Source organism: Sceloporus undulatus, chromosome 2 (assembly GCF_019175285.1).
Source record: "Sceloporus undulatus isolate JIND9_A2432 ecotype Alabama chromosome 2, SceUnd_v1.1, whole genome shotgun sequence".
In the NCBI taxonomy this organism is placed as follows: Eukaryota; Metazoa; Chordata; class Lepidosauria; order Squamata; family Phrynosomatidae; genus Sceloporus; species Sceloporus undulatus.
This window is the reverse complement of record NC_056523.1, coordinates 316,080,692-316,098,062: the sequence shown is the minus strand read 5'-3', so window position 1 is coordinate 316,098,062 and position 17,371 is coordinate 316,080,692. Positions and strand designations below refer to the sequence as shown.

Below are 17,371 nucleotides of genomic sequence, written 5' to 3'. Positions count from 1 at the left end.
TAAAGTGGATTAACTTGCTCCCCATTCCCATTTGTGTCCATAAGCTGTCAATCAAGTGCGTAGGCTTCAGACGTCACAAGTCTTGGTGTTTGTTTTTTTTGGGCAGCCAATGAAAATCAGCTGCATCCGAGGCTCTTCTGTTGTGTCTTCCCAGACTAGAAGGAGGCTTGGCAAATCGGATCAAGGAGGAGAAGGCAGAGGGCTTCATTATTGGGGAGAGAATCTTTGGGGAAGAGAGAAGATAAGGCTCGATCCCTCCCTCAGATCCCTGGGCGTCCAGGCTCTCCATTCCCCAAAATCGCTTTGCGCCCCCCATTGCTCACTGGGCTGTCTGTGGGGTGATCAAGCAGGGATGGCCTGCAAAGCCCATCCCATAGTTCCTCTGGAAGGAGCCTCCTTTCCCAAAATTGCTTTGCGTCCCCCATTGCTCACTGGGCTGTATGTGGGGTGATCAAGCTGTCATGTCCTGCAAAGCCCATCCCATAGTTCCTCTGGAAGGAGCCTCCTTTCCCAAAATCGCTTTGCATCCCCCATTGCTCCCTGGGCTGTCTGTGGGGCTATCAAGCAGGCATGTACTGCAAAGCCCATCTGCTGCTCAGGCAGAGGTGAAAAAAGAAAAAAAATAGTTTAAAATTGTGTTCAATGGCTCTCCTCACACATCAGTCTATGAAAGAGGAGCAGAGGGGAGGTTGCAATCCACCGGGGTAAAGTCTATGCGAATTGAAGAAAATGGTGCTGGCAATGCAGAAAGAGAACAAAGAGGGTGACACCCCCAGGCCAGCCCCTTGAGCGCTGCTCCTCCCATCTCCAGGTTCCCGAATCAGACACCCTTTCGTTCCCATTTGGATACAGCAAATTGTACCCCGCTTTCAAAAATAACCCGCATTATAAACTACTATTATTTTAAACAGAATTATAGGCTGATAATCCAGTTTAAACATTTTAATTCGATTCTGATTCGAAACGCGGTGGGAACGAATGAGGGGTAAGGGAGATTTAATTTGGGCTTCTGTGGGAACGATGCACCCTAAATTCGGATCATGACCCGCTTTATAGGTAAGTGGGAACAACCCCTCAGTCCACTACACCACATTGGCAGTTCTGCATCTCTAGTGATGTAGCCCAAACATAGACTTGCTCTCTCCAGTGAGAAAAACTACAACTAAGTGGCGATGAATGCACTGGAAAAGAGAGAGAATCACAGGGAATGTAATGGATGGACACTTAGGCGGGTTACAGACCGCTGCTTTGCGGTGGTCTGCCGCCGCCACCGGTTGGTCCGCGGGGGAGCCGGAGCCTCCACACGGTGCGGCTCCCGTGTGGACCCATAAAGAAGCTCCAAAATGGAGCTTCTTTTTGAGTCGCATTTGTGACGTAGCGAGGCGCCAGGGGCGCACTCACTACGTCACAACAACCGCGACGCGTACGGACGCTCAACGTCCGATACGTCAAGATGGCAGCGCCCGTATGAACAGGGCGCTGCCATCTTGTACGTATTGAATACGTACTAGGGTTAGGAGGGTGCGGAAGCACCACCCCTTCCTAACCCTAGTACGTATTCTATACGTACTAAATGGCGGTCTGTAACCCGCCTTAGTTGCTGCTAACTGCCCTTGAATTGGCCCCAACTCATGACATTCCTGTGGATGAGACATCACTAAGTCCCCCTTTCATCCACTGCTCTGCTTAGGCCTGCAGATTCTGGCCCATGACCTCCCTAACTGAATCTGTTGTGTGGTCGTCTTCTCATTCTACTGTCTTCTACCTTCCCTAGCATTATTGTCTTTTCTAGTGAGTCATGTCTTTTCTTGATGTGGTCAACGTACGACAGCCATTGTGTCATCCTCTTGGCTTCTTGAGAGATTTCAGGCCTAATCTGTTCAAGGACCTATTTCTTTGTCTTTTTGGTTGTCCGTGGTATTTTCAGCACTCTTCTCCATCACCACATCTCAAATGAGTTTATTTTCTTTCTGTTGGCTTTCTTCCCTGTCCAGTTCTTGCATCCACATGTGGTGATGTGGGATACAGTGGCTTGGATGATTCTAATTTTAGTGCTCAGTTGAATATGTTTACACTTTAGTATCTTGCCTAGTTCTTTCATGACCAATTTTCCCATTCCTAGGCTTCTTATTTCTTGACTGCAGTCTCCATTCGGATTGATATTTGATCCAAGGTACAGGAAATCTTAATCCCACCATTAATAAAAGAAAGGCATGGTACTGTATACCAAAACTACAGCTTTTATTTTACTCTTTCCCCATGCATGTAAGATTCTACTCAAAATGCTACAGTTTTGAGCTTTAAGACTAGTTTATAGTTATTTCTGTACTTCTGGTCCTACTAATGCTTTTGGATTTCCATTTCCAGAAGCTCCAGCCCACATTCCCAGTGGTCCAAACATTGAGAGAATTACCAGTCTAAACAAGAGGCCAGAAGAATCTGAAACAACATGGGTGCCATAGCTAAAGTTGTCGTCTTCCCCACCTCTGCCAGCTGGGTTCTTCTTTAGAATCTCTTTGTATTTCATTAATCATTTTAGGAAGATGGGCATTTTTTTCTATTTAACTCCACTCTTCACATTCCTACAGCTTTTAACAGCCATGTGTAGGCATATCTATTACTGTACCTTGAGAATAGCATTTGATGCATATGATAAAGCAGGCTGTAGCCTCTGAAAGCTCATGTGGAGAACTTGTGGTCCCCCAAATGTTGTTGAACTCCAATTCTCATCATCCCAACTCAGAAGTCAGGAATTAGAGGAGCATTTCATGAGCCATAGATGCTTCACCTAAAATGTTATAAATGACAAGATTCTTTCTTGCTTTTCAAACAGACATGTGATGGGCAGAAATTCAACAAGGGAATCAACAAAACTACCGTGATGGGAAAGCTGTGCCTGTAGAACTTTTTCCTGTTAGTCAACTGAGAGATGATATATTAACTGTCAGAAAAAAAGGTGTCAACCTCTGATCTGATAGGAGAATATTCCGACAAGCATGAATGAAATAAAAGGAGTGATAGCTCAGTCACAGAGCACATGTTTTAAAAACCCCATATATAGCTGCACACTGTCCATTTAACATAATTTGTAGTGTGACAGTACATCTCCTATAGGGTTTACACTTTTTTTTAGAAGAGGGAATTCTGCAGGTGCAACTTTGAAGAAAAATAAAAGCTACATTTAATAAGTACTTCTCTTTGACATAACTATTCAGGTCAGAGGAACTGTGGTTTTTTCCTTTGTATCTGCTCACCCTGGAGGAGAGATGCATAGCAGGAGGACATTCAGCAAGTAAAGCCTCTGCCACCATAAAGATGCAGCATGTTTTGGGGCCAAACTGAGCTTGCCTGCCACTCAACTATTTAAAGCAAAGTGGGAAAAGGAGGCATGTTTCTCATTGTTCACCTGCTACCATGGAAGAGTGGTCTGCCTGTGATAAGTGCTTATAAAATGCCTTTAAATTATTCAGGTTGTGTGAGCAAATGTGATTGATTTTATTGAAGTTTTGAGTTTCTGCACAGCCTGTCTTAATCCCAATATATAACTACCATGGAACACCTTCCATCAGTTTGATTTATTTTATTTTATTTTGCTGAGGATTCTAAATAGCTACTCCAGGCCATTAAACAGAAGTTTTTGCATGTGTTATTTCTGCTTGCTGTTAGGAGAATGGAAATCAGGCAGTGGCATCTATTAAGCAGGATTTCAGTCACAAATTGCTATTGCTGATGCGCAGATGTCTGACGAATGAAATGCACAAATACAGGGTGGGTGAAAGCAGTACATGTGCAATGGATCTTGGGGTCTTAGTAGCCCACAAGCGAAACATGGGTCAACAGTGTGATTCAGTGCACCCAAAAGCCAATGCAATTCTGAGCTGGATCAACAGAAGCATATTGTCTAAATTGAGGGACATAGTAGTGACACTCTAGTCTGCTTTGGTCAGACCTCACATGTAATTTAGTGTCCAGTTTTGGGGCAGCACAGTTCAAAATATTGAGAAGCTGGAATGTATCCAGAGAAGAGCAATGAAGATGATTAAAAGTCTGTAAATCATGACTTATGAGGAACAAGTTAGGAGGTGGGTGTGTGTAACTTGGAGAAGAGAAGACTGAGTGTTGATGTGATAGCCAGTCTTAAATATCTCAAGGGATGTCATATAGAAGATGGATCAAACTTGTTTTCTGCTGGTCCAGAAATTAGACTGAGAACCAATAGATTCAAATTACAGGAACAGAGCTTCTCCCTAAATATTAAGAACTTCTTTACTATATAAGAACTCTACAACAGTGGAATACACTGCTTCAGAGGATGGTGCATTCTCCTCCTTTGAAAGTGTTTAAACAGAGGTTGGATGGACATCTTTCAGAACTGCTGTAATTGTATATTCCTGCATGGTGGGGAATTGGACTAGGGTCTCTTGAAGCTTCCTCCAAATGTAAGAGTCAAGAATTCTATGACTTTTGGTACATTTAAATTCCTCCACATATGAATCAAGAAAGTCTGGATAGCTAGAGCTTATGGAATTCAGACTTTTGTGCTAATTGGTTTAAAAAAGCAGAAATTAAATGTTTAAGGTGATATCCATCTGTGGGCATAAGCACTGCAAACATAATTTCTCCACTTTCTTTGTAAAGAAAAGAAATGAGCCAAACAATATCAGAATAAGCGCAGAAATGGCAATGTTCAGATCAAGGCTGGAAAGCAAGCGGCAAGTCAGATGTTGTTGCAGTTCCCAGCAGCCCTTGCCAACTTTGTTATCGTGTACCTTCATGTCATTTCTGATGTATGGAGACCCTAATGCCACCCTGTCTTGGGGTATTTTTGGCAAGGTTCTCCAGAAGGGGGTTGCCATTGCTATCCTCTGAGGCTGAGAGAGTGATACCTACTGAAGATTACCCACTGGGTTTCCATAGCTGAGCAGGGATTCAAACTCTGGTCTCCAGAGTCGTAATCCAGTGCTCAAACCAGTACACCATGTTGGCTTTCCCCAGACAACTAAGTTGATTGAAATAAAACAAAACATACCTTAATATGATTCACACACAACGTTCTCGCATTTGTGGAACTCATTTTTAATGACTCAGCACATTTGGACAGTGGTGTCTTTGAGACTCTGGTTTAAAAGCCAATTCATAGTCCCAGCTACAGCAGCCATATTGAATCTATTAAATTTATGTAAATGTAGATTTACCATTCAGCAATTGAGTCTGTGGGTCTACTCCAGCTGGGACTAGCAGTTGGATTTAGAGCAGGAGTAGGAACACACAGCCATCCATACATAACAATGTAGATTCTGTATTAGAAGACCCAGCATTCTTTGCTATTGGCTATGGTGGCTGAGGCTTGCAGTCCAACAGCAACTGAAGGGCCGCCTGATTCCTAGCTCTGATTTAGGCCAATAATGCTTAGTACAGGGGAAAGTTGACTGAAATGTATCTTTCAGGTATTTCTTTTCTTTTCTTTTTGTATTTTTTTCATATAGATTTGAAGTATTTTACAATTCTCAAAGTCCTTCAGAGTTTATACATCTAAAGATTTCAGTAAAAAGGGTTGTTTGTTATTGTTAGAAATGAGGTGGACTAGTGAAGGATCAAATATTGTGACTGCTAAGCTAAAAAATACGTAGCACAGTTAAATAATAAAAAAGGAAAGCTTTATTTTTACCCCACCTGTCTGTTGGACACAATCGAGGCAGTTTAGAATGAAAACAAGAACATACATACCCCATATCCCAATCAATCCCTCCCTCCCCTAAAACAACAATTAAACAGATTGAACATTAAAAGCAATACAATTAAAAGAATCAGGGATGGGCAGATGGGGCACAAGTACTCAGTGGGATGATAAATTTGGGTTTAGTTGGTGGCCAGGTTTGCTATTCTGGGAAGGCCTGCCAGAAGAGATCCGTCTTGACAGCCTTTTTAAAGCTGTCCAAGCTGGTAATATGATGGATCTTCTCTGGCAGGCCGTTTCATAATCTGGGAGCAGTCAAATAATAATAAAAACTTTATTCATTCCCCTAGAATGACTCTAGAGGTAAGGGTTTGGGTTTTGTGACCTACTTTGCAATTACCCAACCTTGAGGAACTAGTAAATAGAGGAAAAAAGGATCTGGCTGGGAAATGTAAAACATGTTGGCTAAAGAACATTTATTATTTAATAGCTAAATTTTTATTGTCAGTCTTAATTCTCAAAGCAATGTGTGAAAAATCAGACAGGAAAATGACAGGATGTGATCGTTAAACATCTTGTTTTCTAAAGGTATTTTAGTGTTGCCCCATTTAATTATGAATATTGAGCTTCTAAATAATGGTTCTACTTGAAATACAGTGATTTCCTTTTAAGATGCATACACTGCTACTGCTTGAATTGAAAAGGTATAGTTCATATGTTGCATCCTGCTATGGAGCATTTGAGTTTCAGTTTACATTGGTATGTTTGTTTGTTTTTCTTCTGTTTTTACCATTAATTGGAGTTCCATGTTTGGGGCTGAAAATGTCTCATTAAAACATGTATATTCCTATGTATTTAAATCATTCTTAAAATTGCCCATTTAGCATTAAGCCTACACATATTTTCTGTTAAGGAAAGGGGAGGAAGAATGAAAAAACTAAGTCACTGTTGTGCACTTGTGCATGTGTTTACATGTATTTGCCTGTGCACATGCATAAATGATGAATGTGGTTCTAAAGAGAATTCTACCAGATGTAAGCTCTGCACACAGCAGCTATATGCAATGTTTGTTGTTGTTGCGTGCCTTCAAGTTGTTTCTGACCAATGGTGACCCTAAGGTAAACCTATCATGGAGTTTTCTTGGCGTGATTTGTTCAAAGGAGATGTCCCATTGATTTCCCTTGAGGCTGAGAGAATATGACTTGCCCAAGGTCACTCAGTGGGTTTCATGGCTGAGCTGGGAATTGAACCCTGTTCTCCGGAGTCGTAGTCCAACACTCAAACCACTATGCCATGTTGGTACCTAATTCTAAAGTCAGAAAATAGATCAAAACAACCACTCAAGTTCAAAATTACACATTTAATTCTAAACATACAACAGAAAAAAAATGGCTTATTTAACATGCTGACTCTAGCACATCCTTGAAGGAACTCATGGCCCTTGAGATATGGGCTACTTCTGGGTCCAGGTTCAACTCAAGGGCTGCCATTCACTGAATTGTAGGTGAAAGGCAGAAATATAAGAGTATATAAGATGTTGCAGCTTTGTCAGTGAAGTTGTCTTTAACTAGATTGATACAATGGTTGGGTGATATCCTAAACTATATTTCTCAGTTGGTATATCTACTGGGTACAAGGGAGAAGGTGTTCTTGGTGGCTGCTTCCAGCTCTAGAATTTTCTTGCTAGAGAGGTTAAACTGGTGATCTCCCTGTTCGCCTTCCATAGGCAGGGTAAACCCTTTTTGTTTTAGTAAGCCTTTGACAGATGATTGAGTGTGGGGAGAGGGGCATTTCACAAAAAATAGCCATGGGTTTTAACTGCTTTTAATTCTGTTATTAGTTTAATTGTATTTTTGAGATTTGTAGGATCTGAAGTTTAAAGCTGCCTGTTTTAATCTCTGTGAAACTTTCCATGCTGGGTGAAGTTCAAGATGCAAATAAATGCAGTTATAACAAATAATAATCATTGTTGAATAGACAGACCTTGGACTAAATTCTGTGGGAAAAGTCTCTTACAAGGCTTACACTGAAAGTTTTCAAGTTATGTTAGAGAGATGCAGTTTGGTGGTGGATATCTATCCCTTGAGGCTGAGTAACTTGGAGTGGTGAAGAAGTCTCTCCCCCACTATGCCCCTCCAAGTTTTTTTCCTTCAGATGGCATCATCTGCAGTTTCATTTCAATAAAATAGAAGTCATCCCTTTAGTTTACTATCTGTGTGGGACTATCTTTGCAGATGATTTGGAGACTTCAGCTAGTACAGAACTAGGTTGCTGGGATTTTGCTTAGCTTATCTACGATTGCAATAGTATTATATTAGTTGCAAAGAAACATGATTGATTGATTATTTGGTTCCAAGCCTAGTTCCATATTCTGGAACTTACTCTTAAAGCCCTTAGCAGCTTGGAGCTTAATTATCTAAGGGAGCCCATATACCATATCAGGCTGCTCACATATTAAGATGTTCAGGAAAGGCCCTTATCCATGTTCCACTTCAGAAAAATTAGATTCAGAACTTGAAAAGTAAATTTTTAGATGATAACTCCCAGAATCCCTTTGTTTGGGATGCTTTGAGTTCTAGCCCAAAAACATACTTTTCTAAGCTCCAATATTGATTATTCATGTCTAAAGACAATACACATATGCAAACACAATTCCTGGTGGTTGTTGTGTGCCTTCAAGTCATTTCTAACTTATGGTACCCCAAGTTATCCCTATCACAAGGTTATCTTGGCAGAATTTGTTCAGAGGGGGTTTGCCTTTGCCTTCTTCTGAGGCTGAGAGAGTATGACTTGCCCAAGGTCACCCAGGAGGTTTCCAAAGCTGAGTGGGGATTTGAACTTTGGTCTTCATAATCATAGTCCAATGCTCAAAATACTACACCACTTTGGCTCTTTTAAACCATTTTAACTTACTATCTGTACAAGAGACTGAAAAGGTTATTCTTTCCAATTTTATGTACTGTTTTGCTGCTGGTCAAATGGCATTATAGACTCAAATTCTTGCTGGATGCAGACCTGAGATCCATTTTAGAGTAGTATGAAGGATAAATATTTGATTACCGGTACATGCAGGACTGATCATATAACACCAATATTAAAGTCACTCCACTGGCTACCTATTAGTTTTCGGGCACAATACAAGGTGTTGTTTATCACATTTAAAGCCCTACATGGCTTGGGCCCAACTTATCTAAGGGATCGCCTACTTCCATACAATCCGCTCTCAGGTCCTCTGGGAGGAATATACTGCAGCCTATAAAGACCAGATTGACTGCGACCTCCCAGAGGACCTTTTCTGCAACTGCTCCCAGCCTGTGGACAAGATCCATCAAATTACCAATCTAGATAGCTTCAAGAAAGCTGTTAAGATGGATCTCTTCTGGCAGGCCTTCCCAGAATAAACTACTCGGCCATGTAATGACCCCCCACATATATGTGATGATTCTGCCCACTGTTATTGTCTTAATTGTTTTTATGTAATATGCAATTTTAATCTTAAATTTGTTTAATTCTTTTTAAGGGGAGATAGTTTGTACATATTTGTTATATTCTTTTAACATTATAAGCCGCTTTGATTGTTTTAACAAAAAACAGGGTAGAAATAAGTTTTATTATTTATTTATTTATTAAAGATTTGGTCTATGAAACTGTAAAATAAATAGGGAGATCTTGCATCGTAAAATGCAGCTGTGATGATGGAGCTCTGTCACCATAGCTCCATCTGATGCCTGCCCCCCAAATCCCATTATTTCACCCAGCAAAAGGGTTTCCAGAATACTGCAAAATGGGGCACTGGGCAATCATGTCTGCAGCACCCTCCCAGCCATGGAAACATTGCAAACAGGTAGATGGAGAGACTCTTTGAGTCCTGCTTTTCTCCATGCAGACTGCAACCTGGAAAGGGCTGTAAACATGGATAATTTCCCAGTACTCCATTTTATATAACCTTAAAAGTCCTTTGCTTGGTCATTACCTGGCTGAAAAGGTAGAGTTGGGTGGGAGTTTATGCATCATGTCTAGTTATTAACAACCATACATGTGAATCACAAAAAATTGTAAGTGCTTAAGTTGGGCTTGTGACATCATAATTACTAAACAGGATGCCAACTGAAATTTTTCTTTTTTTTAAAAAAACCCCTAGATATAGCAGGTATTTCTGCTTTGAACATGCTTCTGATGTATCACTGTCATAGAAAAAGAAAAAAATCCTGTGAAAAATTAAACTCTGCACATGGTTGAAAGCAGATCCACTAGCCAACTCTATAGACCATTTAGATGCATGGCATAACTTTTTTTCATTGAGATTATTATGACACTGCCATTCCATGGTGGTGGGATTGCATGTTCCTGTGAAGCAGGTGACTATGCTGATGGTAAGAAAGTAGGGTTTTCCATGTGAGACAGGCTTTTGCTGATGAGCCATACTAAATGTGATGAAGAGTTACTTGGTGGCAGCAGTAGTGAGGAGTGGGATAACACTGGTGGAGGATTTCTCAGACACAACAGCAGTGGCACTACAGCTAATGCTTGTTAGTACTGCAAGGAAGAGGCATGGTAAATCCCATTTGAATGTCTTTTTACCATGAAGACCCTATGATGAGACAAACCAAACTGAAACAAGAGATAGTGCTAGAAGATTAGACTCCCAGGTTGGAAGTATTTAATGTGCTCCTGGGGTACAGCAGAGGACAACTACATGTAGCCTTATGGCTAATGGCACAACTGGAATCAAACTGAAAGGACGTTCAGCTGTTGACATGCTCAGAGGGGAAAGAAAAGTCCGTAACATATTATAAGAACATGTAATGTGAGAAGCATGAATCAGGGGAAGCTAGACCTAATAAAACAAGAAATGAAACATTTAACATTACAATACTTGGGATGAGCAACCTTGTAAAGTGCAAAGGAATGGGACATTCTGAGTCAAACAGTTACAGTGTATGTAATTTTTAGGACATTTTCAGGAAATGAAAATCTAGGAAGAAATGGGGTGGCATTAATAGTGAAGAGAGATGTAGCAAAAACAGACAAATGATATCCTATAAAGTCTGACTGAATCATATCAATAAGACTTCAGTGAAAATTCATCAACACTGTTTAAGTATTATCCACGCTTATGCTCCAACTACAGAGGCAGAAGAAGAAACTGAAAGATTCTATGCTGATCACCCACCAAAACAGGATTTTGTTAAGCACAGGTGATGGGAATGCAAAAGTAGGAAACAAAGCAATATCAAAGATTGTAGCAAAATTTGGCTTCAGACCATTGAAGCAGGAGAGTGAGTGTTTGAATTTTGTGAAGCAAACAATTTTTTTCATTGCAAATACATTCTTCGATCAACCAACAAGGTAACTATATACATGGGCATCACCTGATGGCCAATGCAGAAATCAAATAGACAATATAACTGAAAGCAGAAAATGGAGAAGCTCCATTCTCTCTGCAAAAACAAGACCTGAAGGAGATGGTAGCACAGACCATCAACTGCTGATATCACAAATTACAGTACAGCTAAAGAAGAACACTAAACCAACCATTGCATCAAAATACAACCTGAAGTAATAAAAAATAATGAAAAAAATGATTTGCATTATTAAGTCAATTTGACCAGGAGCCAGAAGAATTCTGGACTGAAGCCAGGGTCCTTGTCAGTGAGGAATGCAAAAATACACTATCTGAAGCAAAAAAGAAAGAGAAAGCTCACTGGATGACTGATCAAACTCTTAAAGCAGTTTTTAATGATGTTCAGATGATAAGCAAAATTAAAAGGTAACAGAAATAGGGTCAGAATCCTGAATAAAACTATTCAGCAACTTTTGCATGGGGGCAAATAGAATTACACTCAGCCCACCCCAACTTCCCACTTTCCATCTGTAGATTTGAGAATCCATGGATGGTCCCACCCCATCAGGAGAAGACATGACTTATTAGAAACTACAGTAATGATTTGCAAGATGGAAATCAAGGAAGCCATGGCACTAAATCTGCAAGACCTGAGCAGGGTTGTTGATGATTTGGAGGTCTCTTATTCGTCACCATATGTCAAAGTTGACTTGATGGTAGTTAACAACAGCAACAAATAATAGGGGATCGCTGTAGGGGGTCAAAGCCAGTTGTGGAATTATATAATACTGCTCCTTTTATTTAAAGGGAATTCTCCCCTCCTTCCTTCTTTAATCATACTAAAGAGATACATTGGCCTGGAAACTGAGCAACATTTAAGCACTACCTGGCTTTTGAAACTGGCATTAAACATTCAAAAGAAAGCTTAAAAAGAAAGCTTTTGGTAGCCTTAATAGCACTGGTGCCAATGTATTATTTTTATGTGTGTATTTATTTTGACATTTAGAGCAGGCTTCTGTATCCCAAAGGCATATTTATGGAATCATACAGAACAACAAATATAATAGCAAAAGCAAGTTGCAGAACAGTTCTAAAGGCAGCAAGAAATCTGCAGCACAAATAAAACAACACAATAAAACAAATGAGTATTAATTTCTAGAGGATAACACACACACCCCAGGAAAAAAGCCCCTAAAGTTGTGGGAGGAATAGTCTTAGCACCATGCTTAAATCATGGATTCTTTAGTCATGCTTTAGGCTTGAGGGGAAAATTCACTCCAAAGAAAAGAAGGAGCTGTGTAGAAACAGTGGCTAGTCATTAATTATGGGCAAGAGGTAGAATCATAGAATCGTAGAGTTGTAAGAGACCACAAGGGCCATCCAGTCCAACCCCCTGCCATGCAGGAAATCTCAATCAAAGCATCCCCGGGAGATGGCCATCCAGCCTCTGTTTAAGGAGGGAGATTCCACTACAATCTGAGGGAGTGTGTTCCACTGCTGAACAGCCCTTACTGTCAGGAAGTTCCTCCTAATGTTGAGGTGGAGTCTCTTTTCTTATAGCTTGCATCCGTTGTTCCTGGTCCTGTTCTCTGGAGCAGCAGCAAGCAAGCTAGCTTCCTCTTCAATATGACATCCCTTCAAGTATTTAAACAGGGCTGTTATATCACCTCTTAACCATCTCTTCTCCAGGCTAAACATCCCCAGCTCCCTAAGTTGTTCCTCATATGACATGGTTTCCAGACCCTTCACCATTTTAGTCGCCCTCCTTTGGACACACTCCAGTTTTTCAACATCTTTTTTAAATTTGTGGTGCCCAGAACTGGACACAATATTCCAGGTGGGGCCTGACCAGAGCAGAATCCTTTTATGGAAGCAGCCTTAAATCACATTGGCCTTTTTAGCTGCCACATCGCACTGTTGACTCATGTTCAATTTGTGGTCTGCTTGGACTCCCAGATCCCTTTCACACGTAGTCTCGTTCAGCCAGGTGTTCCCCATTTCACAGGCTCTTTGGTGCAGGGCATGTAAACACTGTGCTGTAAATGTGGCGTGATGTCACCTGCTATGTGCTCAGGAGGGTGGCGTGGGAGCAGAGTTGTGGGGTTGTGTTCATCCAGGTGTCGCCCATCCTATATCTGTTCATTTCATTTTTCCGCCCTAAGTGCAGTACCCTACATTTCTCTGTGTTGAAATTTATTTTGTTAGCTTTGGCCCAGCTTTCTAATCTATTAAGGTCATTCTGAAGTTTGATCCTGTCCTCAGGGATATTAGCTACTCCTCCTAATTTGGTATCATCTGAAAATTTGATAAGTATACCCCCCAATTCTGTCATCCAAGTCATTGATAAAGGTGGCTAGCATTTCTGCAAAACCAGTCCTGAAGAATGGTTACAATGGGTTTTGTACCTCAGGGTTTTCTGGCTGTCTCATGTCGATCTTTTTGTCTCTTGGGTTTGCAGGTTTATCAAGTTCAGCACTATGACTGATGGGGACTATGACTATCTGATCAAGCTCCTGGCCCTTGGAGATTCTGGGGTTGGGAAGACAACTTTCCTGTACAGATATACAGACAATAAGTTCAACCCAAAGTTCATTACAACAGTAGGAATTGACTTCCGGGAAAAGCGTGTGGTGAGTTCTTTTTCTATATATTCTCAAAGACAGAAAACTTTGTTCTGAGGTGCCATTTAAATATGAAATAATTTCAAATATTTGAAAGTAACCAGTTAACACCTCAATGTTTGTTGTGTTCATTCAAGTAATTTCTGACCTAAGGATTGAGAGCCAGTGTGGCGTAGTGGAATGAGTGTTGGACTGTGACTCGGGAGACCAGGGTTCGATTCCCCGCTCAGCTGTGAAACCCACTGGGTGACCTTGGGCAAGTCACATGCTCTCAACCTCATGGGGAGGCAATGGCAGACCTCTTCTGAACAAATCTTGCTAAGAAAATCACATGGTAGGGTTGCCTTAGGGTTGCTATACGTTGGAAAGAACTTGAAGGCACAAGACAACACCAACAAAGTAAATCTATCACAGTGTTTTCTTGGCAGAATTTGTTCAAAGGCAGTTTGCTCTTGCCTTCTTCTGAGGCTGAGAAGAGAGTGTGACTTGCTCAGGGTTAACCGGTAGGTTTCCATGGCTGAATGGGGATTTGAATCTGGTTTGCCCAGTATCTAGTCCAACACTCAAAACTACTATACCATGCTTGCTCTTGCCCCCAGTGTTACGACACCTTTTTCATCACATGATTTTCCTATAGACACTGCAGTCACTCTTTCTAGCTCTCATTTGGACTTTGTGCAATTTTTCCTCATCCAGTCAAAGCCTCTGCTCATATGTTGTTTCAATTCAACACATTTCCCACACAATTTTAACTCCACTGCTGTTAAGAAAACAATGGCCTGTTACAGACTGCCAAAATAAAGCTGCTTCGGGTCTCTTTGGAGGATTGCTATTTAAATGATGCATGGGTCCTAAGAGTCCGGAGGTCGCGCCAAAGCCACACTCCATTCCTAAGCACTGGAGTGCAGCTTTGGTGCAACTTCCGGATTCTTAGGGTGCATGCATCATTTAAGCAGTATACCTCCAAAGAGATCCGAAGCAGCTTTATTTTAGCAGTCTGTAACAAGCCAATCAGATAATTCTTGGTTTTAAAAGTATCTCTCACTAAGAAATGATCCTTAGAGGGAAACTCAGTGGACTTGTTTCATGCAACAGGGCATTCCAAGCAATATGACCTCTAGTAGCTACAGGAATCTTTGTACTATTTAAGTGGCTCATTTTGTTAGGCAGTTTATGAGAGAATAGTGAGTCTCTCAAGCAAATGGCAAGGCAGAAACTGAGCAACAACTGGGCCCCTGTCCACCCATCCATGGTCTAGCAGAGAAAGGAAACAAGCTTAGTCTTCTGTTGAGAATGCTTTCATTGTCTGTTCCTGCATGGCAGGGGATTGGACTGGATGGCCCTTGTGGTCTCTTCCAGTGCTATGATTCTATGATTCTTTGTAAAACTTTAAAAAGTAGCCTATGTACTAAAACTTATGCATAATCAAATACATAGTACAATAAAGGAGAGAGAGGGAAAGAAAAGAATCACTCCAGGTTAGTGATATAGGAAGAGAGACGGCATGGTAAAAACAAACAAACAAACAAACAAACAAACAAACAAACAGCAAGTCACAATAACTGTGCCTAAACTGCTAGAGAATAACATGCAAACTAGTGATAAATGAGTATGCCTTAACTCTAGTCTGTTAATTCTAACACATTTAATTGGGGGAGGTGACACTTTGTGGTCATATTTTGCAGTCAGAATAGTACAGGAACTCTGTATTGTCAGAGGATAGCTTTTGGAAACTATAGTATAGTTCTTGGCAGTATATAGGTGTGAAAATCTGTCAGTGTTGTTATGACTACATTTCACAGAATCCCACTGGTGTTTTTGTTCTGCCTGGTTCAGTATCAGAGTATAAAACACATTTTTATTTCCCTGCACGGTTGTTAGTGTGTTTTTTTCTGCACATTTTCTATTACAAAACCAAGACATTTTATGCACTTTCTCATGTGTGCATTTTTCCATGGACTGAAACACATTTCTGCCTGTTTTCCACATGTACACATGGTATTGCGTGCACATTATTTTTCTGTGAAATACACCACAAGCCTCAAAAACATCCAGATTTCTGAACCAAGATTTAATGTGTTCCACCTGGGAGATGCAAAATAGATAATTCCACAAGGGAATGTCAACCAAATGAATTTCTTTTCCATCCCTATATGGCAGTCAGTCTGATGTTTTTCAGACACTCTAGCATCCATCTTAGCTTTTGCAGTCTTTTCATTTCTGCACCATTAGTTTAGTTAGTAATCTAACCCTGATGTTAAAGCCATATGGCGTGTCATTCAGATGATAATTTTTGTTTGTGACTGTATGGGATTTTGTTCTTTAACAACACAAAACACTCACAAAACATTGCTGTTCCAGAAAGTGTTCATGTGCTCTCCAACATTCCATGCTTCTTATTTTCTACTGATTTGCATTGAGTTTTTCTCAGTACAAAAATCTGGTGCATTTGTTTCATTTCTGTTCTGAAGTAAATTTCATTGAATTCGGTGTAGTTTGCTCCCATATAAATCTAAACATCTTATCGGCAGAAGCTGAGTCCTTGAATGTAATCAGTAATAAGATGATATCAAATAATCTGGGCTTCTCTGCATTTGTGGTCATTAAACTGTGTCAGTTTTGCTTGAAAATGCGTATTGCTGCCCCAGCTAAAGATACAGTTAGCCCTCCATATACGTGATTTTTTAAAAATTTAAAAATCCATGATTTTTTAATCCACGGATTCAGCCATCCATGGCTTGAAAATTGTGTGTGTGTGTGTGTGTGTGTGTGTGTGTGTGTGTGTGATGCCATTGTATTTAATGGAACTTGAGCACCCATGGATTTTGGTATCCATGTGGGGGAGGCGGTCTAGGAACCAAACCCTAGTGGATGCCAAGGCCCACTGTAGTTACTGATATTCTATGTCAGCTACTTAGATACATCCATATAACTAAGGGCTTTATCACATGAGCTTCGTTCTCACCCCAGTGAGCAAGGTTGCAACAAGGACTTGCAATAGTGTTCCAGTTTCTGATTGTTCATGGGAGAAGGTGGCATGCTTCTCCTCTTCCTTGCTCCCCAGTAAGAATCTGAATGGACCTCCTTTGCCCAGTCCACCTGCTGGCTCTTAACATGGTTGGCATGGCATTTTTGTAGTTTTACAACAAAACTAGGTTACAGATCTGCAAGAGCAGTAATAAATGCCAGCCATTATTATGTTTTTGGAATGTGTTTTTAATTGATGCTATATGCACTGTTATACAGTGGGGCCTTGGTATCTGCTGGGATTTAGTTCCAGGACCCCCTGCGGATACCAAAATCTATGGATGCTCAAGTCTCATTATAAACAATGGCATAGTAAAATGGTGTTCCTTATATGAAATGGCCAAATCAAAGTGGGGTTTTTTTTTGGGGGGGGGGTATTTTCAGGCAGTTGATAGTTAAATGTGTGGATACAAAGGGTCAACTGTGCTTATTTTCTCAGTTTAGCTTTTCTTTGGGTGTATGGTGCAGTTGTAGTAATATGGCCAAGGCACCTCTCTTTGTGTCCACTCCCACCCTTGCACACACTTCTTTCCATCCCTTACCCTAGTCTTAGACTGTATCTGCATTGCAGAATTAATGCAGTTTGAAATCACGCTAACCACCATGGCTCAGTGCTTATGAAGTTCTGGCATTTGTAGTTTTGTGAGGTAATTAGCTGTCTCTAACATTGAGATTTAGTGTCACAACAAACTGCAAATCCCA

General features: G+C 40.7%; 1 protein-coding gene across 3 annotated transcripts in view; it reads left to right on the top strand.

Moving 5' to 3' along the window:
* The window catches only part of RAB27B (RAB27B, member RAS oncogene family), a 141,230-nt gene that overhangs the window by 110,639 nt on the left and 13,220 nt on the right, over window positions 1-17,371 (top strand). For all 3 annotated transcript variants that reach the window (XM_042454720.1, XM_042454721.1, XM_042454719.1), the window contains one exon: window positions 13,480-13,651. In XM_042454720.1, the coding sequence (XP_042310654.1) occupies window positions 13,499-13,651 (153 nt within the window). In that variant the 5' untranslated portion in view covers window positions 13,480-13,498. The remainder of the gene's footprint in view (window positions 1-13,479; window positions 13,652-17,371) is intronic.